The following is a 23,827-nucleotide window of genomic DNA, read 5'->3' on the forward strand; positions in this document are numbered from 1 at the left end:
GAAAAAGCCATGCTATGAAACAAACAACACCCTTTTATAAATTACTTTTTATTTTTCCTATGCGTTGGGAATAACTTTTCATTATTCTCTCGCTCGCTATCTTCAAATCCTTCCATTTCCATGAACCTTCTCCTTTCGCTTCAACAAACGATTAGGTAGTAAGAATCACACCTTACCGTTCATTTTCTGTTTGCATTCCCCTGTTTTATTTGGATCCGGTTGCATTTTATCTGCAAATTTTTCGTTTTGATTTTTCCCTTTTTGACTGTGGTGTGCGATTTTTATTTTATTTTATTATTTTTTTTCTAGTTTTTTAGCGGAGATTTTTCATGATAGCGTTCAAAGTTGGTGTGGTTTGTGTTTGTTTTGATTGTGTGGTTATAGAACAAGTGGTTTTGGCATGATTCGTGAATTTCATGTATTTGTGTTGTGTAGTTGTTATAAGCTATGTAGCATCAAAACTTCTGATTGAAGTTGCGTGACACTGATGATAACACTGTAACATGAAGTTACATTTCATCTCATATATTTTTGAAAATCATTATTGGCGTCTATGTATCAGTGTTACTAGTGTCGTGTCCAGTGTTCTGTTAGTGTCTGTTCTTTTGTAGTGTATGAGTTGAACAAGGTACTAGTTTGTGCGTGTTGTTGAAGATTTGAAGGGATATAAAGATATCTAGAGATTGCTGTTCTAGAGTATTTTCCTTGAATGAGGAGAGGATTAGTGAGTTTATAGCGGGATAAAAGATTCTGTTCTCACTGTTTTTATTAGTCTTTGAGTAGTGCTTCAGTTTATTTATCTAGTCGTTGCATTTGTTTCATCTGTCGATTACATATTTTTGTGCATAGTGCGTGTTTATAGACAGAAACACCGTATTTATTATTCGTAGTGGTGTCAATCGGGGATCATGGAAAAATGCAAGTTGTTCAAATTTCGTTACGCCGTGGTGCAATAGCCAGTGCTGCTAATTGACAACATATTTTACTCAGAGTAGTCAATCCTGGATAGCGGGCAGAGCGGTCGACCCTATAAATGAGATAGCGGGATAGATCCTGCCAATTGTGTTTTAAGTCTATTAGCGCCTTTCGTGTGTGCACGTGACTTCGAGAAATTATTCGAATTTGTGTCTGAGAGATTGATTGAATTTCACTGTGACTAGAGTGGGAATGTTTTTTCAGGAGTTGAATAACTTGCTTATCCAACTTTAAAAGTTGGTATTGGATCAAAGAATAAGAACAACAACTTATCTGCAATCAGGTTGTTTGATTATAGATGCAATTGAAAGTTTTTCACGTCCTTTGAATTTTTAAATTTCTGATGCAAACTCTCTTAAACAATGATTTATGCTAATAGTTGAAGGTGAAAGGCGCCCACAAGGCATTAGTAGGTTTTAGGGCCTATTTGAGAAAACTTGTGGAAGCAACTTATGAATTCAATCTGGGCTGTAGCTTTTTTACTGGCTATCTTGCTAATTCGTATATTTTATCCAGTTAATTTAATATTTTTCTTCAAATTTTCGCAGGTTTTACTAAGGTTTAGCTTGTACTTGAAGCATATTACGTAGTTTTGCTTCGAGAGAATGGGTTATATCGGGTCTCATGGTGTTGCAGCTCTGCATAGATACAAATATAGTGGTGTAGATCATTCCTATGTGGCAAAATATATACTACAGCCCTTCTGGACTCGCTTTGTTCATTTTTTCCCCCTATGGATGCCGTGAGTACTTTTTTTTCTTTTCAAACTAAGTTGTTATTCTTTTTGCTAAACTTAATTATTTTATGATAAATAGATGTTTTGCATTTTCTGACTCTTACCACACACAAACATTTGTGGAGACAATACTACTATTTACTCTTCTGTTGATACAATATTTCATTATTCGGAAATCTTATTTTTAATTTCTTAATTTACTAACTTATACCTTTTTCTGTTTTTTTTAATCCTCATTATTGGGCGTTTTGGCATTCTTTGATATTTTGCAGTCCAAACATGGTACTCATTTGCTTATCTTTATTTTTGTAGTATCATCTTTTATTGTTACTTTTGTTATGGTCATAATCTATATTTCCTTGGCACTGATATTTCTTAAATTGTTTGGTTCCAGATAACGCTGATGGGCTTTATGTTCTTATTATTGTCTGCAACACTTGGCTATGTGAGTGGAATCCAAGTCCATTAGTTTTCCTGATTCATAAATTGGAAAACACAATAGTGATAGTTTTCCAATGCCTCATATTAATTTTCATTTTTCCATATGATATATGATATGAAATCTGCAATTTTTTGAAACAAATATATGAAATAAATCTTTAAGGTTGCTGGTTAAGTTCATGGTTTATTGAGATTTTCTTTAGTGGAAGTGTTCAGTACATAGCTGCGAAAGGGAATTTGGATATAGTGAATGGCTTTGTTGAAACAGTAATTTTTTGATCGATTATACTGAAATCTATTTATTTATTCAGGTATACTCACCTCATTTGGACTCACCTCCTCCAAGATGGGTTCATTTTGCACATGGGCTACTTTTGTTTTTGTACCAGGTTTGTTAAATTATCATATTATGGTACCAATCTCTTTATGGTAACCAATTCTGGTAAATTTAATGTCTGAATATATTTTTGATCTTTGAAAAAGAAGTCTTTTGACATTAATTCCTATTTATTTATTCTTTTATTTTTAGTTCCTACAGTTAAAGAAATAGCGTGCAGTGCTTTAGCCTTTTTTTTGTTGTGCAAGACTCCCACTATCTGGAAATCACATTGGACTCTATCTGAGTCAATCTGAAGCTTTTTCAGCGCCTATTTTTAATTCTCACCAAGGACTTAAATCATGCTTTTAACACCTAAAACACACTATTTATGTTAAGCATTCTTTTGATTATTGTTTCCTTTATGTATGTGTGTTTACTTATATGTAGACATTTGATGCTGTTGATGGAAAGCAAGCTAGACGGACAAATTCTTCAAGTCCATTGGGGGAGCTGTTTGATCATGGTGATTTTCCTTCACCATGTTTTACATTCTATTAGTTTTCATCACGTATACCTGTATGTCATTAATGGAGATATTTTCAACTATATTGCAGGGTGTGATGCACTTGCTTGTACCGTATGTCTCTTTTAGCTTTTTGGCTATTCTTTTCAAACCATTAAAAGCAAATAAAGACAGTCATCTATTAGAACTACTTTTCAGTTTGAAGCACTGGCTTTTGGGAGCACATCCATGTGTGGAAGAAGTACTTTCTGGTGGTGGTTAATATCTGCAATTACATTTTATCTTGCAACCTGGGAGCAGTAAGTTATCACGATCAATTAATATTTAGTACAATTAATCTTTTTCCAATAACAATAGTTTTAAGCTTTTATTACAAAAGTAGCTTATATGATAAGCGCTTAATTAAGGTGTGTATCTAAATAGGGTCTGATTATTTCATGTTGCACTCTGTGGAGCATAGGAGTTTTTTTAACTATCCTTTCTATCAAATAAAGGATGGTTCTAACTTAGTTGAAGCAATGACTACGAAATATGATCATCCGTTTTTGTCTTGTTTATAGTGTCGTATTTGAATGAAATGTATCTGATTCTCTATCATGCATCTATTGCACCGGCAATTTGGCATGATTATATACTTTAATACCATAATTTATGTATACTTTTAGACATTATTGTGATATTGATTTTCTTTTAAATGTTGTTTTGGATGCAGCTATTTCACCAATACACTTATCCTGCCTGTTGTAAATGGACCTACAGAGGGTCTCATGATAATATACTTTGCTCACTTTTTCACTGCTTTCGTCGGTACGTCCTTTCTTTGAGTTTTTGTTATTATGTTATACATGCTTAAAATCTAATGCATATTGTTACTAACTATTTTTTCACAGGTGCCGAGTGGTGGGCTCAGCAATTTGGAAAGTCTTTGCCTTTTTTGAATTGGTTGCCGGTTCTTGCTGGTAAGATTCTCCATCTTTATATTGTGTTCTTCCTATATTTGGTACAAAGCCTTACATTTCTCTTTTCTCTAATACTATTTCCAATAATTGTTATACCTGTACCGAGTTTCATATCCCGAAAGTGTTTTTTTGGCATGTGCAGACAATTTTTTTGTTCATTTAATTTTTTATTACGTGAGAAATATTAAATTTATTGCACAATTCCTCATTTTCTACCGAACTCTTGATTTTCTATGGTGTTCATTTTTATTTATAAAATAAAATGCTACAATTTTTTCTCACTCTAGTTACTGTTTTTGAAGTTTTGTTTAGGAAGCATTGAAACTATTTTTTTGTTTTCATTGTTTTCTATGCATAACTTTGAAAAAAGGAAAGAGTGAGCAAAGTAGTAGTATATTTGTAATTAAAAGTGAAAATAATAATTAAAAACAACTTTTTTCCATATCCTTGAAAGAATAAGATGAAGGCTGTGAGTTTTGGATAACACATATTAGTGTTTCTTATACTTTTCCAGTATGAGTTGGGCCACACAACCTTTGAGGGATATAGTATAGCTTAACTTGAAAGCAATTATTGGTATATTTGTACGTAGTTAATCTTACTGTTGTGTAAGTTCTTGATGAATTGCTGCTTGATTTTAATATTTTCTTTCTGGATTTCAGATGTCCCAACATTCACAGCTATATTGTGTTTGATGATAACTTTTGGTGTTATACCAACAGTCGCGTTCAAGTATGTATAGCTGAAATTATTGATCTTTAATCTTTTACTAGCATGCACATGCACGCTATTTTCCAACTCTTAAACCAGAGATAATTTCTTTTATCTTGACTTTTGATTACCTCCTTCGTTTAATGTTTAGTGTCATATTAGGAAAATATAAAAATTCAGAAAAAAGTAAATTTTTAATGTAAAATTGATTATTATATTCCAATTCTACCCTCAAATTACTACCATGTGCATCACTCTTAAGTCCATCACAGTCTACTATGCATTTATGACAATGGTTAGTAAGGATAATTTTCTAAAATAGTTACACTTTTCATTTTTTTACGACATTTATGTGTGATAAAACCTAAAATGACACTTAATATGGGATGAAAGAAGTACTGCATATGCTATTAGCATTAATGGACCCAAATTGTGGATCTAATCTAAGTTAGCATCTGCAAAATGCCACCCCATTAGGGCACAAGTTAAAGAACTCAAACAGATATTCATCTCAAAAGACATGCATTCAAATCATTTAAGTTTTAAAGTTGTATTTTCCAATATAAAAATTTTACTTTTGTATTCCTTAACACGTGCCCTTAGGGCACAACTTAACAGTCTTTAGAGTACCTTAGGCGATCTTGTATGATTATATCCTGATTTCATTAACTTTCTTTACTTGTTTCCGTAATTGTTTTGGATTTGGAGTTTAATACTAGTATCACACTATAATACATCATATCAATTATATGTCCTATTATTGAGTCTATATTCCCCAATTCATTCGATTTCTCTTTCCTTTTCCTAAAATCAGTAGTTTCAAAATTTCTTCTTCTCTATACTATATATAAAGGCAAAACATGGGTTTGGTGTAGCCTATTTTTGTTCCAATTATGCCCTTTTCAGTTGTTTTTAATCTCAACTTGTCTTTTCATACTGTTATATATGGCAGTTCGCATATCTTTCTCACTCAATTTTTTATTATTTTATAAATAATTAAAATTAAATAAAGAAATAAACACACAAATAATACCGTTTTTATTTTCACCCACATACCCATTAAAAAAAGCGGACAGACGGGCACGCGAGTGCCCGTCTGGACGCTAGTATAGATTAATACAATTCTTTATGAAAGTATCTTGTTAAAATATTCTAAAATATTGTACTCTTTGTGGGGGTTTTCAACTATTATTTTGGTATTTGAAGCTTCCAAATGTAGTTTGGACCTTGTTGTACTTGATTGCTTAAGAAATTTCTGTCTAGTGGATGGTCATGCTAGCCTTCTCATTGACGACTCCGATTTTTTGATCATGTTTTATAGAGTCCACTATACAGTATACACATGTGTGCATGTGTGTTATTTTCTGTTTTTAAGGGTTTTATTTCTAAGAAGCTTGAAGCCTTATAAGTTTTAGCTTGAGGACAAATTTTTAAAATTAGGAAAACTAATAAATAGTGGATTACTATCTTTATTGCTTCTTAGAATCTTTTCAAGTATCATAAATGATCTCTCAATAAGTTCTTACATTTTTTGGATAAAGTCAGAATTGGCGCTGCCATATGTCGGATTTTTGGCTCTCCGCCATGGTTTGCCATCCGCCATCGATAGACTGCATGTTAGTCAGTTTAGTCTTCAAATGTGTTTTTCTTTAATTAGTTTGGTTCTTGAATGTGTCTTTCATTAGTCAGTTTGACATACTTCATTCTTATTGTTATATTCATTTAGTGATATTTTTTGTACGTGTAGACAACTATATCTTAAATGACCCTTGTTTCATTTACTGTTTTCTAAGTTATTATTTGATCAAGGTCTTTTCAAATGTCAAAATTATTATCTATTGGTTCCATGCAGTGTTATTAATGTTTCTAAGGTTGTGAAGTCAAGAAATGGAAGTGTAGCTCTTGCATTGGCAATGGTAACTACTTTTCAGATTGGAATTCTTCCATATAATCTGGTTGCTTTATTGATAATTCTTTTTTTTTGGTGTGTGCAGCTTTACCCATTTGTTGTCCTTGTCGGAGGAGTGCTTTTGTGGTATAGCTCAACTCAAGACGCGTCATTTTTGTTTGGAAGATATGCACATTCCATTATTCTTGTGTGTATTATACTATTAGCTGAAATCTTTGGTGATTTGGTGCAGGGATTATTTGTCACCATCTGATATCATAGCCAATTATCCACATTTAGTTGTTATGGGAACAGGACTTACTTTTGGATATCTTGTGGTAAGATAGCTAAGTCTTGAATCCGTAAAACTGTTGGTTTTTGTAAGATAGCTTATAGGGTTGAGGTAGGCTAAGACCCTGTTTGGATTAACAATTTTATTAAATGTTTATTGCATAGAAGCTTTTTATATAAGTTTGTATTTATATAGTATTTCTATAACTTAATATAAAATAAAGTCTAATGGTTATCATAAACTATATCATGAAAAGCTTATGGAAGTAAGCTGAAACAGATCCTTAATCAATTTCTTAGCTAAATTGTAGTTTCTTTATTCCTTGAGCATACACTCTAAACTCCTTATATTATGACTTTTACTGAGGGAAGGTTAATTTTGCAGGGAAGGATGATTTTGTCTCACTTATGTGATGAGCCAAAAGGCTTGAAAACTGGAATGTGCATGGTATTAAGCTGTTTTATTTGAATATTACTCTCAATTTTCTAAGATGCATTATTTTATCATATTTGATTATTGTCCCTGAATAATTCGATATCATAGGGCAAATAATTTCATACATTTTCCGCAATCTTCTTCACTTCTATTCAAGTGATTAATTATTTATGTTTGTTACACAAAGATAAATGATGTAAGCATTATTCATTTTACACAGTCCCTCATGTATCTCCCACTCGCAATTGCTAACGCACTTGCATCAAAGCTAAACGATGGGTATGTACTATGTACTGTGACTTTGCATTCTCAATTTCTCTGATTGACATGGTTTAATGTTGATTAATTTGTTACTGTTACCCCTATCTTATTTGAATTTGTTTGATATATTTTCGGCAGGGTTCCTATAGTTAATGAGAGACTAGTTCTTCTTGGTTACTTTGTATTTACAGGTACACCTACCTTTTTCTGTTTTGCAAGAAAAGGCAATACTTATCTTACTCAACTCTTTAAAATTGGAGTTAAATTTTGTTTTTGGTTTATAATTGAGATGGAAAACTTATATATTTTATAACTTTTATTTCTCTTGCTTGATAATTCTGTTTCTGCAAATACAGCATCACTTTACTTGCATTTCGCGACGTCTGTCATTCGTGAAATTACCAATGCACTGGGAATATATTGCTTCAGGTAAGTTAACTAGCATTGGATTAGTTTATTCGTTGATGTCTTTAGTTTATTACCGGACACGTCGACACCGGTAATCATTTGATCAAAAGAAAAGAATAAATTAAACGAAATCACTCCTGTGTGTCAGTGTCTAACATTAGACATGCTTTCATTCAGAGGTGTGGGTGCTCCAGGGTGGATTACTCTTTTGTTTTAGGTCTTAAATAAAGAACTTTGTCTTTTGATTCAAAGTGTTCTTACCTTTTGTAAAAATTGCAGGATAACTAGGAAGGAAGCTTGAATCTATCCATGATTTGATTTAGGTATATTGCCCTTTTATAATTCATTGCTTGAGTTTTTGGATCAATTTCAATTTATAATGGATTCACTTTTGTATGAATCAAAAGTGATCCTAGACATGTAATTCACAAATTTTTGTGATTTCAGCTTGCAAGTGAAGAAAACTACTGGCAAGGTTTATGTCAATACTAATTTTGCTACATGGATTTTTTCAATATGTATTGATTCTTAGATAGGCTAGGAGATCTATTTATGGAAACTTAACTGTTCCACCATTATGAATATTAATGTTAGTTTGAAGTATTGATTCTATGAATACTCTTTTGGATAGATTTTTTTAATGTAATTTTTCATTTTGCTTCCTTAAGCTCATAGGAGTGAAACATTGCCTTCTTTTGGAGCTTTTAGGGTTTTCTTCAATATTTTTTAGTTGAATTTTACATTTTTATTATAGTTAAAATACTCTCTTTGTTTTGATTCACTATAAATTTACTAAATATAAAATGTGGGATTATATAATACAAATGTAAGGGAGATTTTCATTTTTTTTGTGTGTTTGGATTAAAGATTTTAATGAAAAAAAGTAATAATAAGAGAATTTAAAATAATTTAGTTAAAATCTATCATTTGCATAAAAAATAATTTGAAGTATTTGGTCCCGATTAAATTTAAATTTTTTTAAATGATATTTGTAATATATTTAATTTTAATGTCAACTTGATTCTCATTTTTTGGAAATTTTAACTTGACATACAAAATTTCAAAAAAATTGCAACTTGGTTCATGGTTTTTTATTTCAATGACAAGTAGATATATTAATAAAATAAAACTGCTGAGCTAATAGCCTATATGTTTAAAATTTTAAATTTTACTAAAATTTTAAAATTTATAAAAATAATCTAAAGAATTTAACAATGCATTATTTATCCCAACAAAATAATTTAAAAATAAAAAAAAAAACTAAATTGAAATATTTGAATTATCTAGAGTTTTAAATTTTCTAAAAATTTCTAACCAGATGATAATTATGTGGTTTAGAAATTTTATTAAAACTATTTTTCAGAAAATCTATTATAACTATCGCGTACTATAATATTAGTAAAAAATTAGAATTTGAAATTTAGATGTTTTAAGACCGATGAAAACTCAAAACCAAATGGCAATTAATTTTATCTTAGAATGAAATGAGTTTTTGCCTCAATCTCTCTAATTTATTTATGTTGAATTATTATTATGATTGTATCTCCAATTCTTTTGTTATTTTATTGATTTATTATATATTATTCTTTTTTATTTAGTTTACTTTTTTGTTTCGTCATACAGAGTTTGTTCTAATTTAATTTGCCACTATATTCTATGTATTCACAGATAGAAAATGTTTCAAAAAAACAAGAAAAAGAAATGTGTTTTCAAGGATAAAATTGTGCAGTCTCACCAAAATTGATAACTATTTTTTGAGTTAAGCTTATATTATGATACAAATTGTATACAGTTTCAAATGGCCTTCTCTAACCATTTTGGCAATGATAGTGAAGACTTCATTCCCATTCTAGTAAGAAAAACAGAATACAACATGTGGAGCAAGAACATGAAACATCCACTATTCAACAATACCTGAAATCAAAAGAAAACACATCAACAAAACAATGTTTCAATGTCTCAAGAAATGTAAATCAATAGAAAGAAAGACACTCTTTGAGAACATACCAAGGTTCCAAATAGGGTATATATGAAGTTCATTGAAGGAATAGAATTTACACCGGCCGCAACGAGCACAAATGTAAGAGAAGCATGAATGTTAATTGTGATCTACAAGAAGAAAAGGAAAATGAATATGATAGCGGTTTTGTCGTATAAGTACATGAATAGGGTATATATATGACGTAACTTTATTGTTGATTTTGCCATGATCATGGTCGTTGACAATCCAAACACTCACTAAGATGAACGAAAAATTAGGAGATAAAATTGTGGAATGTTACCAAAGCTAGTATGTTTTCCCTTATCAAGAAAGATGTAATCAAGACGAAGCCAACTGCGCCGAGTGATCTTACCTGTAAAACATGATCAAGGTTCTGTTATGAAAAATTTGCTAAATTTTTTCATTAAAATAGGTTTAAGTTTGATGCAGAAGGTGACAAATATTACAATTGTGCACACGAAAATTGACTGGCTCCAACTTGCTTCCAACCTGATAAGATGCAGAAAAGCAGTTACAAAATCAATTCGTTTCATATCAATTTTTGTCGTTGCAGAACCAACACACGCCCTTAGCTTATTTCAACTAAAAAAAGTCGATAGTTCACAATTTCTATCTTTGTAAGAATAAGAAAACATTTCGCAGTCTTGCAATAGAAATGTGCATAGACTCAAAAGTTGTGTATAGGGAAATATATTTCATACCTCCATAGAGTGCCCATTGTGTAACCGACAATACCATGCTTAAGCTGCACGAAAGAAATATTCACAGATCAAGTCGTTTATTGGAAGTTTTGCTACGGTACACAAACTAGGCGCAAATATTTACCACAGAAGGAAGAAGAATTGAGAGTTTGTTCTTTCATCAACAAAATTATTGAGTATAAAGACGTTAATAAAAATAACAGACAACTAGAAGGGAAGGACAGTTGAGAGTCTTATTATTGCCTAGCTCAAAAATCAATGAAGTTAAAGGCAAGCTCACCAGATAGGTTAGAGCTTTGACTGGACCAGACAAGACAAACAAGAGTATAGTTGTTGCAACCTACAACAACAACAAAAAAAAATCTGATAATGCAACTGTTAAGAGTCCCACATCGGACAATATATGGCCTAAACATGTCCTTATAAGTGGGGGCAATCCTCACCCTACAAGCCGGTTTTGTAGGGTTGAGTTAGGCCCAACCACATTTCTTAACATGGTATCAGAGCCTGGTTTAAGATCCGGTGGGCCACCTTCCATGGTTTCCGTTATCGGGCCACCCACCGTTTATTTCCACGCTCCAATTGTCTAGTCCTGGGCGTGAGGGGGTGTGTTAAGAGTCCCACATCGGACAATATATGGCCTAAACATGTCCTTATAAGTGGGGGCAATCCTCACCCTACAAGCCGGTTTTGTAGGGTTGAGTTAGGCCCAACCACATTTCTTAACAGCAACAATAACTATTCAAGAGTTATCTATCGCATTTAGTTAAGCAACTAGCAAATCTAACCAGAGTTTTCCTTCCAGCGTCTATACCCCATCTCATCGAGGATATCACTATTGGCAACGAGAAGAAACAACTGAAGTAATTCTGCAACCATAAAACAAGAGAAAAACCCAAATAGTGAGGTAGAAAAATGTGAAATACCTAAAACTTGAATTGAATTGAATATTCTACTTTCTTTGACAAACTTTGCACACAAACAAATATTCAATTTTGGTTAGAGGCAACCAAATTTCAAGCCTAAAATAAAACCCACAGCAAGCAATCCGTGGAGTCACATATTCAGTGAAATCGAAACTATAGTTCTAAATTACAATCCGCAACTGCAAGCTGCAATATGAATAGTAATTTTTTGGTTTCCGCAGCAACATCACAATCGTAAATGCAGCTGCATTTATCAATTTTTGCAGCGTACTTGCGACCAGAATTAAAAATCATAATCAACACCATTCGTGTGACATCAGATGGTTCATATGATAAAACTGCACAAGTCAGTTTCAACCATTCAAATTTCATCAAAGGTCAAGATAGCAACATCGGTTAGCTTTATAATAACAACAACAACCAAGTCTTATCCTACTAAGTGGGGTTGACTATATGGATCAATTTCTGCCATAATGTTCTATCCAGGACGATACTTCTATCCAAATTGTTATTCTCGAGATCTTTATTAATAACTTTTCTCATAGTTTTTCTAGATCTTCCTCTGCCTTTAACAATTTGAGTTCTCTCCATCTGATCTATTCTCCTTACCACAAAATCTATAGCTCTTCTATCTACACACCCAAACCATCTAAAAAGCCTATGTTTGGAAATTTTGGTTTTCATGGTGAAAACTCAAGTTTGAGTCCATGGTGAGCAAAATCACTGTGAAAACAACATTGAACGCGTGGCAGGGGTATTCCAGCTTGTTTCCAAACATACACTAAGTCTATTTTCTACCATCTTTTCTACTTCATCTCTACTAAACTTACTTTTTAACCGCCCAACATTCTATCCAATACAACTTCTGTTAGCTTTGCTCCCCAGTAAATCCACTTCCAAAAACCAATTACTCTACTTTCTTATCAAACTTTACAAACAAACAAAGATCAAATTTTTATCAGAGCCAACCAATTTTCAACCAAAAAGAATAGAAACCCATTATTCTAATTCCTTAACCAAACAAGCCTATACAAAAACTCAAGACCCAAATTTTGATTTTAAATAACAAACCTCAACAATAGCAAGCAAATTGCCCCAAAAGTAGACAAAACCACATAAACAAAGATGCAAATTTTGTTATAGCCAATCAATTTCAACCAAAGATAACACAAACCCATTATTCCAAAATACCCAATTTTTTATTCTAAATAACAAACCTCAATGGCAAGAGAATTGCTCAAGAAATAGACCAAACCAGTGAGTGCAGCAAACATGGAACACTCAACCAACTGCAGTGTTTTCTGATACACTTCTCCTTTTGGTGATAAGTCCTGAAGTTGTTCATCGTTGCTGAAAAGTGGTAATTCAATGTTTGAAACCCTTTGAATGGGGAATGAAAGAGAGAGTGGTTGGGGTTTGAGTTTGAGAGGGAGTTTTCGCGGGGGAGATGGTGGAGGAGAGAGAAAGTGCGGTTGGAGAGAGAAAGTGTGGATGAGATTTGGTTTGGAAATGGAGAAGAAGGAAGAATGGTGTTGATGAGTTTTCAGAGGAATCATGGAGAAGAAGATTTTAAGGTCGTGTTTGGTTCAATCGAAAAAAAGTTTTAACATGAAAAAGTATCGTAAAATTTTCTGTTTTTTTGTCAAAATATGTAGCGACAAAAATTTTTTCAAAACCATCTTTCAAGGTATTTATATAGAATAAAAAAAAATGAATTCTAAATTTTTGTCAGTTTACTTTTACTTTGATGAAAAATAATAGAGGAATGTGGAATGCATATTTCGTCAATGCTCACTAAAGATATAACATTTTATTATGATCTAGTGCATTATAATATGACAAATTAAGTTATATTAGAAGAACAAATTACACGTTTAATTCTCCTTATCCGTATTTTGTTCTTTAATTGTTAGAACTTGTTTTAATGCTCCTAGTTCTTCATCCCCCATTCCTCCACCTCTAGTTCATTTTGCAACATATTATTTACATTGAAAACTAAATTAGAGGTGAAAGAAGGAGGTGTTAAAAAATAAAAAGCATTAAATCAAATTCTTACTATTAAAAAGCAAAATGCCGATAATTAACTAAATGATTCTTGTCTAGAATTGAACATGTAACTTGTTTACAAATATAACTTATCTATCATATTATAATTTTCTAATGCATTGCGAAAAATTATATAATCAGTAAGGTGTTGGAAAAACAAGAAAACCACATAAAATATAATAAACTCATCTAAAACAAATATTAACAACAACATTCATCAACAACAATCCCTTAAGCAATATAAAACATACATGTCCTATAATGCAGTCCAAAATTAAAGGAAAAGAGGATGGAGCTGAAGTGAGAGCAACAAACATGTGTTTGCAGCGCTCACACAAGTTTGATGCGCTTACTTTAACTTCATCCTCGTTAATTTTTTCATCCATTCAACCATACCTACAAGTACAAAACAAGCAAAAACATAAACAGTAAAAGGAACAAGTCAGACCATTAAATCTTAGGGTTTGAAACAAAAATATTGCTAAGATTTAAATATTATATGTTAGGGTGTGAAACACAAACAATAAACAGAAACAGAAACATAAACAAAATAGAAGAATACGTTTAATGAACGAACCTGAAGGTAGCCATTGGTTGAAGAAGACGACATAGCTGTATTAGTTTGGTGTAGGCGAATTTGAGTGTTGGCGTATATGAGATTACATATAAGTTAGGGTTATGTTTTGAGAGAAATGTGAAATATTTAGGGTTTTCTTTTGAGAGAAACGATTGTTATGCACTGAGATAGTTTCGCTAATATATAAATAAATATCACCTTTCACCACGGTTGATAAGTCGAACCGTGGTGAAAGGATTGAACATTACATCACTGTTGACTAAAAGAACCATTGTGATATACAAGGACAATCCCATCATGTGACGATAAAATGAGAAATTGAAGAAGTTGAGATTCGAACCATGTAACTCCTGGTACATTTCACTACATATTTTAACAATAAGCATAGTGAAATATCTTTTAATAAATACTAAATAAAATCCCCAAAAATGAGATGTTAACCAGGAGATCGTGGTAATATTGTTTTACGAAAGGTATTTTTCGTAATAATTTAAGACACGTGGACCCAACTTTCAAAGGGGATCAATGTGATATTATTCTGCAAGAAATTGGTCGAGAATGGGCTGTTAGAAAACGCTTCAAAGTTAAATGGATCCAGGCTTGAATCGTGTATGGAACACTTTACTTATAGTATTTCAAGCACTCTCGAATGTCTTAGAGTTTTGATGCAGGAATACCCAGGATAATTCAGCCTTATCGAGTTTGCGCAAGACCGGTGAAAACTCGAATGTAGCGAAGAATGCTCTGGAATTATTTAGAGGAACTTCGGTTTTTTGTGATGTGTTTTCTGAATCCGGAATCATCCTTTTATAGGCCATGTTAATATTGTTTCAAAGGTAGCGACCCTTGATGAAACAATATATTTTCAAAAGTTATGAATGTTGGCACTTACACTGGTTCATGTACCATTTGCACGCTCCGATGCGAAGTGCTCAAGTGCTGTCTACAAGCCGCCACTAGCGCCACTACGCCCCCGGACCCGGAGTCGGTGAGTGGTTGTAGGATTGGAACAAGTGGCATAATGCTTGGAACTACCACATTTGTCAATGTGGCACTTTATCCTCTTTTGTCCTTTTGTTGAGTTAATGGTATTAATTCTTTATAAAGGCTTTCAAAGTGAGTGAATCTTCCAATGTGGGACTTTATTACATGCATTTATTAGCATTTACTCACTTTCACTATTTTGTCATTTTAGAACACAACTTATAATATTCATTGAATGAATTACAATATGGACAACATGATGCCGGATAGAAGGAAGACCTCCATAACAATAATGACTGCCAAGATTAAACCATACTACAAAATGTAGCCGTCATTCTTTCTGTCAAATAGAAGAGCACTTCAATCATTCAAATTGCGGCACCTCGAGGGTGCATGCCTTGGAAACTCTTGCGAATGGAGACCCTGAAAATTTGAAGAATGTGATTTCTAATAATATATACAACCTTATCAACACCTTTGCTACTGTGTTCGGACACCTAGACATGTATCACAATTGCTTTTCATGGAGAACAAGGTATCACTGTTGAAAGAAGTGACATTTTGGTAAAATGCAAAACATCAATGAACAAAGCATATTTTGATAACTTAATGAGGGAACTCCCTCCATTACATATAGTAGTGCGACCTCAAGTATCTCAACAAATGGAACAAAAGCAACAAGTGCCCCATAACCCTACCCAACCTACGCCTTAGGACTCATGACTTGGGAGGAAGATATGCCCGCCAAGTTATTCACCAACTCTTCAATCATAGAGCCACCCTTCCAAAAATTTGTAAGTTATTATCATAGAAATCTTCAACTCAGTGCTTTTTAGGCTCTGGTTAGTTTAAAGGAGGAGGGGGTGGGAGAGATTTAAATGAAAGGAAGGAGAAGTGAAAGATTTTTTTTAATTAGATAAGTGTTTGGTTCAAAATAAGAGAGGGAAGGGAAAGAGAGAAGTTTTAATTAAAAATATATTTGGTTTGGAAGGGGAGGAGAAGAGTTTTATTAATAAATTATATTTTTACCCTTATGATCTTAAGTGATATCATATTCAAATATGAAAAATTCATAAGGGTTAAATACCTTTTACCCCCTGCCAAATAAGCGAGTTTTGATTTTGCCCCCTTTAATAAAAAAATTTGTTGCGTAACCCTTACCAAATGCAGATTTCAACCATTTAAACCTTTTACCATATTTTTAGTTTTTTATCTAGAACACCAGGTTACCATCCTACGTGTCTGTAACTAATGCCACGTAAGCCAGAGTATATAACTCATTGTTTTACTGTTCTCATTTTACCCCCTGAAAAAAATTAGGGCAACATTTCTGAAAAAAGCAAGGTGACAATGGCGAAGATTTCGGAGAAGACGAAGAAGGTGCCGCAGACAAGGAAGACGGAGAAGACGAGCGAGTCAAAGAAGATGACGCGGTCAAGCAAGACGACGCAGTCAAGTCAGAGTAAGAAGACGATGCAGTCAAGCCAGTCATCCAAGAAAACCAAGGTCGTGAACCGGGACGAACCTGTAGAAGAAGAAGTTATTGAAGATGGAAAGATACGAATTTTAGGGTTTAACAAACTTTAGGGTTTGTCATCATTTTAGGGTTTAACAAATTTTTCATTTCCTTTAAAAATTTCAGAATATGCATTTAATCAGTGTTGTTTTCCATCATGGAGGGGAATTTGTGAGCATGAGTGATGGGGTTATGATATATAGAGGAGGGGTAACGACACATGTTACTGACATTCACATTGACAACTTTACTATGGTTTGCGTTAAGAAGCTGTTGAATGAGTGGGGTTACAATGAAGGTACATTTAGGGTATGGACAAAGGTTGTTGAAATTGATCCCAACTTTTTCCAAATTAAGAAAGATCATGACTGTTGTGATGTAGCTGCATTTTCTTATGCCAATGAAGTTGAGGGTGTCATCTATGTAGAGCATGATGTAGTAGATGTTTCATTTTCAGTTGTTAGTCCTAGATGTGTTAATGAAACAGATGTGATGGATCAAAGTGATGAAGAAGGAGTGGAAGGATTAGGAGATAGTGAGGATGAACGTGCCACTGGTTTGGAGGATGGGTTTGAAGACATAGATGTTTTTGTACCTATGAAGGAAGCTCCTTCCCTATCAGATGTTATGAGGGGTTCAAAAAAGAAAGAAATGGAAGATGAAGATGAATATGAATATGTAACTGACGAGTTGGACAACTCAGACCCTGATTTATCAGATGAGGACAAAGTTCACAAGTTAGAAAATTTTAAAAAGGAGCATTTCAACAAGAATTTTAAATTTGAGTGGGGTATGGAATTTAATTCTCTTGATGAGTTTAGAGAAGCTATACGTGAGTGGTCAGTATTAAATGGTAGAGAAATAAAGTTTGTGAAAAACGAGAGCTACAGGGTTAGGGTGGAATGTAGGGCCAAGTGTGGGTTTTTAATACTTTGTTCAAAGGTGGGCCACAAACATACTTTTGCTATAAAAACAATATTTAATAAGCACACATGTGCTAGGGTTCTAGACAACAGATCTGCAAGCTCAAGGTGGGTGGCTAAGGCTGTCGTAAAAAAGATGCAAACATCACAAAGTGTTAGGATTACTGACATAATTCAAGACTTGAGGCAGAATTTTTTTGTGGGCATCACTGTTGCAAGGGCATGGAAGGCAAAGCTCATAGCCAAGAGTATTTTTGAGGGAGATGCATATAGGCAATATGCTAATTTGAGGAGGTATGCAACTGAGTTACATAGAGTTAACCCTGGTAATACTGTGAGTATCACTGTCAACATACCTAGCCCATCCATACAACCAAGATTTGGGTCATTTTACTTTTGTTTTGATGGTTGCAGAAAGGGGTTCACTAATGGCTGCAAACCCTTTGTTGGGGTAGATAGGTGTCACTTGAAAACCAAATATGGGGGTCAGTTGCTAATTGCTGTGGGTAGGGACCCCAATGACCAGTATTTCCCTTTAGCATTTGGAGTAGTTGAAACAGAGACAAAGGAAACTTGGAAATGGTTTATTGATTTGTTGATGGGTGACATTGGGCAGGATAACATATATGTATTTATATCTGACCAACAAAAGGTTAGTGCTATCATTATATGTCTTTGTGAAAATTTGTTGTTCTTTGTGTTATTTGCGTAATTTAATATGCTTATTTGAGTTTGTGATTGTAGGGACTAGTTTCAGTATTTGAAAACATGAGTGAAAGGGTGGAACACAGGTTGTGTTTGAGACATCTATATGCTAACTTCAAAAAGAAATTTGGTGGAGGAGCATTGATAAGGGACTTGATGATGGGGGCAGCAAAAGCAACATACTACCAAGGATGGATGACCAAGATGAATGAGCTAAAAGAAGTTGATCAAAAGACATGGAGTTGGCTTATGGGAGTTCCACCAAAAAGCTGGTGTAAGCATGCTTTCAATTATTTTCCAAAATGTGATGTTCTAATGAACAACATTTCTGAGTCTTTCAATGCAAAAATATTAGTTGCTAGGGATAAGCCAATTCTGACCATGTCAGAATGGATCAGAAAGTATTTAATGAATAGGTGCTCAACATCTGCTTTGAAGCTAGAAAAATGGCCACATAAGGTTATGCCTATACCTAGGAAAAGATTAGACAAGGAGGTTGCCTTGAGTGCTCATTGGCTGCCTACTTGGGCAATGAATGAACAGTTTCAAGTCACACATTCTTTCAAAATTCAAGAGTTTATAGTGGATATTTCAAAAAGGTCATGTAGTTGTAACTTTTGGGAGCTGGTGGGCATTCCCTGTAGGCATGCTGTAGCAGCATTAGGTTTTAGACAACAAAACCCTGAGGATTTTGTGGATGAGTGTTATTCTAGAGAGAGGTATAAGTTGTGTTATAGTTTTGCTGTTAGTCCCATTAATGGACAGGATATGTGGCCTGAGGTAGAATCGGATGAATTGTTGCCACCAATGTTTAAAAAGGGTCCAGGGAGGCCTAGAAAACTCAGAATTAGAGAGACTGGTGAAGATGGGGCTAGAAGAAGGTTGCCTGGAGTCTCTTATAGATGTACAACATGTGATAAATTTGGGCATAATGCACAGTCGTGTAAAAGCTCAGTTCAGGATCAAAATGCTCTCAAGAGAAAGGTATGATGTACAAACCTTTTAAGTTGTTTATGTGTGACATATAATACTGATAATTCTGTGTGACATAGCATCTAACTAAATTTATGTTATTGTTTGATAGAAAAAAGTGAAGACAATTCAAACAACTCAGACAACTCAGCACGCAGATGGAGAAATTTCTACTCAAAATGCTGTAAATCATGATGAAAGTGCTGTAGAAACACAAGCAAGTGAAGCTATGCCTACTGATGCAAAACAAGATGCAGGTGCTGCAGAAACTGATGCCATCCCAAATGATGCATCTCAGACTGACTATTTTGATGGAATTTCTGATGATATTATAACAAGCCTACCAGACATCACCACTGCTCAGAATTACAAAGAGGCCACCAAGACAAGGAAAGGAGTGAAAGAGATCAAGCCAATGAGAAAGAGGTCAAGTGAAAGAATCAAGATAAATTGGTTTAAAAAACCAAAACCATTTACAGGGCCAGGATCCAATAGTGATCAACCAATGTCTTTGACAGATGAAGAGGAGGGAAGAGGATCACAAAGATCAAACAAGAAAGCCAAGAAATAGAATCTTGTCTCTTTATGAGTTGTCTCATGTTTTGTGTAATCTTTATGACAATGTTATATTGTTTTATGTTCTTTTGGATGTTTTGATCTAGTGACTTTGTAAGTTGACTAATGTTTTGTGTAAGTAAATGCTTATGACAATATAAGACTTAAGGTCTTAATTAATATGAACTACATTTTGTGCCAAAATTCTGTTTACATTTTATTTTCTGGCGCACATGTAATTCATTACACCTTATAAACAAAACAATGAGACAATTTAATACATCTAATGCCATAAATTGTAAACAAAAGTTTCGATTAAGTCATTTGAAGTTTACATATGTTGACTTCATGACTGTTTTAACCAAACCCATCACAAGCATACTACAACAACTTAACACAAGCATACTACAATAACTTAACACAATCCTACTACAACATTCTTGTTACAATATTACTCTAATGCCTAATTCTTGAACTTCAAAACCACTGCAAACATAATCAAACACAACATGAAGGTCAGTTTCATCTGATAAATCTTCTTCTGCATGATCGAAACTTTCAACTTGGTTTTTTCAAGCTTTTTCACTGTTATTTCCAACTTCACCAATGCAACATTACATTTCTTGCAGTCACGATTTTCACTCTTTGTACTTTCACTCATGGCTGTGGCAAATTCATCGTCCCATAAAAACAAGTCACAAGAATTAAGACCCTACAAACATCAACAGAAATTGGCATAAAACGCATATAAATCATGAGACAAATTACCCCAGCCAAACGACATATAAATCATGCGACATATTACCCCAGCCAAACGACACTTCCAAAACTTCCAGTTTTTATTTTGCATTGTATTTGCTACCCACATCTTCATTGGCAAACGAAAACCACACTGGGGAACACTTGAAATCTCAAACGAGTTGCTGCTTCCATTGCTGTAGCTTTGATCCATGCCGCTTACTGATGATGAAGAAAAAGAAGACTGCAGAATCTTTTCCTAACAGGAAGATGATGATGATGAACACGATTTGCCAAACCCTAGTGTTCCAAATTGTTGATTTGGGAATTTTCTCGTCTGTAAAGAAGGGAAAACGATGATGTTGTGCCAACGTGGCATTAGTTACAGAAAAAAATTGGTAACAGACACGTAGGATGGTAACCTGGTGTTCTAGGTAAAAACATGGTAAAAGGTTTAAATTGTTAGAATCTGCATTTGGTAAAGGCTGCGCAACAAATTTTTTTATTTTAGGGGGCAAAATCAAAACTCGCTTATTTGGCAGGGGGTAAAAGGTATTTAACCCAATTCATAAATATTTTTTTGGTAATAAATTTTTTAATATTGAGAGACTAAAACGTTATAATTTACCATAACGCTAATAAACTGCGTACAGTTGATTCCGATTATAACTCTCCGACACAAATGAAATTATATGCTAATAACAATTTTTAAATAGCGATGAATCAACTAACAAAACAAATACATAAAATAAATAATTTAGTAAATATAACACAAAAGAAAATAATTTAGTAAATAAGTTGATGAAAATAATCGAGAAAAATCACATAGAATAGAAGTATTAACACAAAAGAAAATAAATAATTTTGAAATATTAAAATTAGACTGAGAATATTTTAGTAAATATAATATTTTTTATATATTGAAATTCAGATTCCTCCTCCCTCCAAATTCCCCTAATTCAAAGGGACGCAAAAATTATGGTTTGGAGGGGATTTTGATCCCCTCCCCCTACCTCCCTTCCCCTCCTTAAATTTGAACAAACATATTTAGTTAAAAAATTTCCCTCCCCTCCATTTACCCCGAATCAAACACACCATCGGGACACCATCGGAACGAAGGAAAACATGCAAGCCTTCTTTGAAAGATAATAAAGAGAGTTGCTAGCTTTAGGCTAAAGAGAAACAAATGAGTTTAATGAGAGAGAGAGAGGGGGAGTGAGATGGGGAATAATTTCCTCTAAACAACGATCAAAAGCAACTCAAATATTGAAGAAAACAAAAGACCTCAAACACACTAGTATAATTAAAAAATAAATATTTTATATTTGATTTGTAGGACCAACGACTCTCAATTTTAGAGCAATTAAGTTTTTAAAATTTTATTTTGTGAATTAGATTTTAGAGAGGAAAATACATTTTCTTTTCCCTTTTTAAATTAAAAAAGATGTATGATTGAGATAGAAGTCAAATTCAACAAATAAGTTAGCTGTAAACATAAAAGCTCAAAAAAGGAGTATAAAGGTAAACTTCTTTTCATTAATTTCAATACAAGGTACATGTAATTAGTACTTCTCATATAGCTTCCACACATAAAAGACAATGAAACAACATTTTGGAAAAGACTAAAAAAACACACAAAGAAACCTACTCTCTCTTATTGATTATGTTTCACAATCATAAAGAGAACTAGAAAAAAGCAAAGTTACCATAACAAAAAAAAGCAATGAGCTAGAAATCATGTCATGTCATGAACTAAATATATGATATCCAAAGCATATACTTGTGCTTGGTTTTATTAATTAGGTCATTACTTGTATCTTCATATGGTTTCATCCAATGCTAAGATGGTGCTAAGATTCATTGGATTCATGTAAGCCTTAGAGCCAGCCATAATATCATTGACAATAAGCTTGTTTGCCTTTTCAGATGGATGAAATGCATCCCAAAATGCATACTCATCTCTATTGGAACACAAGTTTGAAAGTGGTGTGCATAGACCTATTCCATTGTTTGGTCCTTGTCCACAACATGCTATTTTTGATGTTTTGAAACCATATTGTCCCGGGTTGTTTACGAAATTCAGGTGAGTTTTTCCTGTGTTAGCAGCAATGAAAACATCTCTACCAAGTTTCTTGTTGAGTGCTAGTAACATGCTTTCAAGTTGAGGGTTAAACAATGATGAAGCCCTTTGTATCTCAGTTGAACATTCTCCATTTCTTCCACGTTGAGCAATTTCTGATGGAACACATCCCATTGGTCCTGTTCCTGTCACAAGAACTCTTCTTGCTCCCAAATCATACAGTTTCTGTAACAACAAACCATATTCAACTTACATGCGCTAACACATAAACACACACCCAGACACGACACTGATACTAACACGTTGACAACAGTATAATATTAAGGAGGTGTTACCTGCAAAAGTTTTTTGTACTCGGAAATGAGAAACTTGACATATTGAGGTAATGGATACTGACGAGACCTTGCGGAATAAGGAACCAAGTAGTAATTATTTACAAAATCATTACCACCAACAGTGATTAGAACAAGTGCTTGATTCACACGAGCTTTTGCTTGTGATGCTCCAATAAGCGCGCTTAATCTATTTTGATACTCTTGAAAATACTCATATTGTCTATACATTCTTATAATGTTAACCTGCAAAATTGCATATATCTATTAATATCAATGTGAATATATAATGTAATAATTATAGAAAAATAAAGAAAAAAGATATTGATTACAAATTGAATTCCAGTGTCATTGAGTATTCCAATTCCAGCAGAAGCAAAATTAGCTCCAACAAGAAGCTTTGGTCCTCTTAATTCAGGACTTAAATATGGCAATGTTGCTTCTGCACCAAGTCTCTGACCTGAAACAATAATTCCATTATAGTTATATACAAAAATAAGTGAAGATTAACTATATATATATATAAAAAAATGAATGAATATGTAAACTTAACTGATAAGATCAGGAATGTTGTAACCATTGGAGAATCTACCAGTTGGTCTGTGAGATGGATAATCGATTCCATACGGAGGAGCATCGGCACGAGCAGTTGTAGCCAAGTAATTGTTATTTCCATTATCAACAAGTGAATCTCCAAACACTAGAAATGTTCTTGGAATTGCTTCAACAAATAATATTCCTCCAAAAACTAAAACAAAAACAGCAAAACTTACTGACAATGAAGAATATGCCATTTCAAAACTATATTTGTTGTTTGTTTAG

At 33.4% G+C, this 23,827-nt stretch overlaps 4 protein-coding genes across 6 annotated transcripts; 2 read left to right on the forward strand and 2 right to left on the reverse strand.

Annotated features, from left to right (window-relative positions):
• On the forward strand, nt 1-8,758 carry LOC131624350 (choline/ethanolaminephosphotransferase 1-like). The gene is made up of 21 exons (XM_058895301.1): nt 1-155; nt 1,180-1,258; nt 1,524-1,717; nt 1,984-1,993; nt 2,106-2,156; nt 2,464-2,541; nt 2,919-2,994; nt 3,086-3,108; nt 3,193-3,293; nt 3,707-3,801; nt 3,885-3,953; nt 4,616-4,685; nt 6,517-6,580; nt 6,659-6,699; nt 6,806-6,890; nt 7,229-7,291; nt 7,500-7,558; nt 7,679-7,731; nt 7,897-7,969; nt 8,228-8,271; nt 8,396-8,758. The coding sequence occupies exons 3-20, from the start codon at nt 1,581-1,583 to the stop codon at nt 8,247-8,249; spliced, it is 1,170 nt and encodes a 389-aa protein (XP_058751284.1). The 5' UTR covers nt 1-155; nt 1,180-1,258; nt 1,524-1,580; the 3' UTR covers nt 8,250-8,271; nt 8,396-8,758.
• An 868-nt stretch (nt 8,759-9,626) lies between these two features.
• Nucleotides 9,627-13,225, reverse strand: LOC131624310 (uncharacterized). 3 transcript variants are annotated; one of them, XM_058895256.1, is made up of 8 exons: nt 12,795-13,222; nt 11,440-11,520; nt 10,932-10,991; nt 10,652-10,695; nt 10,397-10,439; nt 10,231-10,302; nt 9,956-10,057; nt 9,627-9,862 (listed from the first exon to the last, which is right to left on the reverse strand). In XM_058895256.1, the coding sequence occupies exons 1-8, from the start codon at nt 13,131-13,133 to the stop codon at nt 9,743-9,745; spliced, it is 861 nt and encodes a 286-aa protein (XP_058751239.1). In that variant the 5' UTR covers nt 13,134-13,222; the 3' UTR covers nt 9,627-9,742. The 3 variants fall into 3 exon arrangements, with proteins under 3 accessions (XP_058751239.1, XP_058751241.1, XP_058751240.1); XM_058895258.1 differs by lacking the exon at nt 10,231-10,302 and having other exon boundaries at nt 12,795-13,225; XM_058895257.1 differs by lacking the exon at nt 10,932-10,991 and having other exon boundaries at nt 12,795-13,224.
• A 3,309-nt stretch (nt 13,226-16,534) lies between these two features.
• LOC131624382 (uncharacterized) lies at nt 16,535-19,871 on the forward strand. Its single transcript, XM_058895333.1, has 4 exons — nt 16,535-16,723; nt 16,827-18,275; nt 18,368-19,312; nt 19,413-19,871. Exons 1-4 carry the CDS (start codon nt 16,535-16,537, stop codon nt 19,869-19,871), a joined length of 3,042 nt encoding a protein of 1,013 aa, XP_058751316.1.
• Nucleotides 19,872-22,107: 2,236 nt separating this feature from the next.
• On the reverse strand, nt 22,108-23,827 carry LOC131624312 (GDSL esterase/lipase At5g33370-like). Its single transcript, XM_058895259.1, has 4 exons — nt 23,559-23,827; nt 23,338-23,465; nt 23,009-23,251; nt 22,108-22,898 (listed from the first exon to the last, which is right to left on the reverse strand). Exons 1-4 carry the CDS (start codon nt 23,797-23,799, stop codon nt 22,413-22,415), a joined length of 1,098 nt encoding a protein of 365 aa, XP_058751242.1. The 5' UTR covers nt 23,800-23,827; the 3' UTR covers nt 22,108-22,412.

Source organism: Vicia villosa, unplaced genomic scaffold (genome assembly GCF_029867415.1).
Source record: "Vicia villosa cultivar HV-30 ecotype Madison, WI unplaced genomic scaffold, Vvil1.0 ctg.000114F_1_1, whole genome shotgun sequence".
NCBI classification, from domain to species: Eukaryota; Viridiplantae; Streptophyta; class Magnoliopsida; order Fabales; family Fabaceae; genus Vicia; species Vicia villosa.

What these genes read in the sequence shown, in the direction of transcription:
- LOC131624350 (XM_058895301.1), top strand. Translation starts at nt 1,581, where the DNA reads ATGGGTTATATCGGGTCTCATGGTGTTGCAGCTCTGCATAGATACAAA. An exon ending in TAGCTCTTGCATTGGCAATG is followed by an intron (nt 6,581 to 6,658) that starts GTAACTACTTTT and finishes TGGTGTGTGCAG; the next exon opens with CTTTACCCATTTGTTGTCCT. An exon ending in TGGTTACTTTGTATTTACAG is followed by an intron (nt 7,732 to 7,896) that starts GTACACCTACCT and finishes CTGCAAATACAG; the next exon opens with CATCACTTTACTTGCATTTC.
- LOC131624310 (XM_058895256.1), bottom strand. Translation starts at nt 13,133, where the DNA reads ATGATTCCTCTGAAAACTCATCAACACCATTCTTCCTTCTTCTCCATT. An exon ending in TCAAAGCTCTAACCTATCTG is followed by an intron (nt 10,696 to 10,931) that starts GTGAGCTTGCCT and finishes TCTTTCGTGCAG; the next exon opens with CTTAAGCATGGTATTGTCGG. An exon ending in ACAATGGGCACTCTATGGAG is followed by an intron (nt 10,440 to 10,651) that starts GTATGAAATATA and finishes GCATCTTATCAG; the next exon opens with GTTGGAAGCAAGTTGGAGCC.
- LOC131624382 (XM_058895333.1), top strand. Translation starts at nt 16,535, where the DNA reads ATGGCGAAGATTTCGGAGAAGACGAAGAAGGTGCCGCAGACAAGGAAG. An exon ending in ACGAACCTGTAGAAGAAGAA is followed by an intron (nt 16,724 to 16,826) that starts GTTATTGAAGAT and finishes TAAAAATTTCAG; the next exon opens with AATATGCATTTAATCAGTGT. An exon ending in AAAATGCTCTCAAGAGAAAG is followed by an intron (nt 19,313 to 19,412) that starts GTATGATGTACA and finishes ATTGTTTGATAG; the next exon opens with AAAAAAGTGAAGACAATTCA.
- LOC131624312 (XM_058895259.1), bottom strand. Translation starts at nt 23,799, where the DNA reads ATGGCATATTCTTCATTGTCAGTAAGTTTTGCTGTTTTTGTTTTAGTT. An exon ending in CAACATTCCTGATCTTATCA is followed by an intron (nt 23,466 to 23,558) that starts GTTAAGTTTACA and finishes TTATTGTTTCAG; the next exon opens with GTCAGAGACTTGGTGCAGAA. An exon ending in ATGACACTGGAATTCAATTT is followed by an intron (nt 23,252 to 23,337) that starts GTAATCAATATC and finishes GCAATTTTGCAG; the next exon opens with GTTAACATTATAAGAATGTA.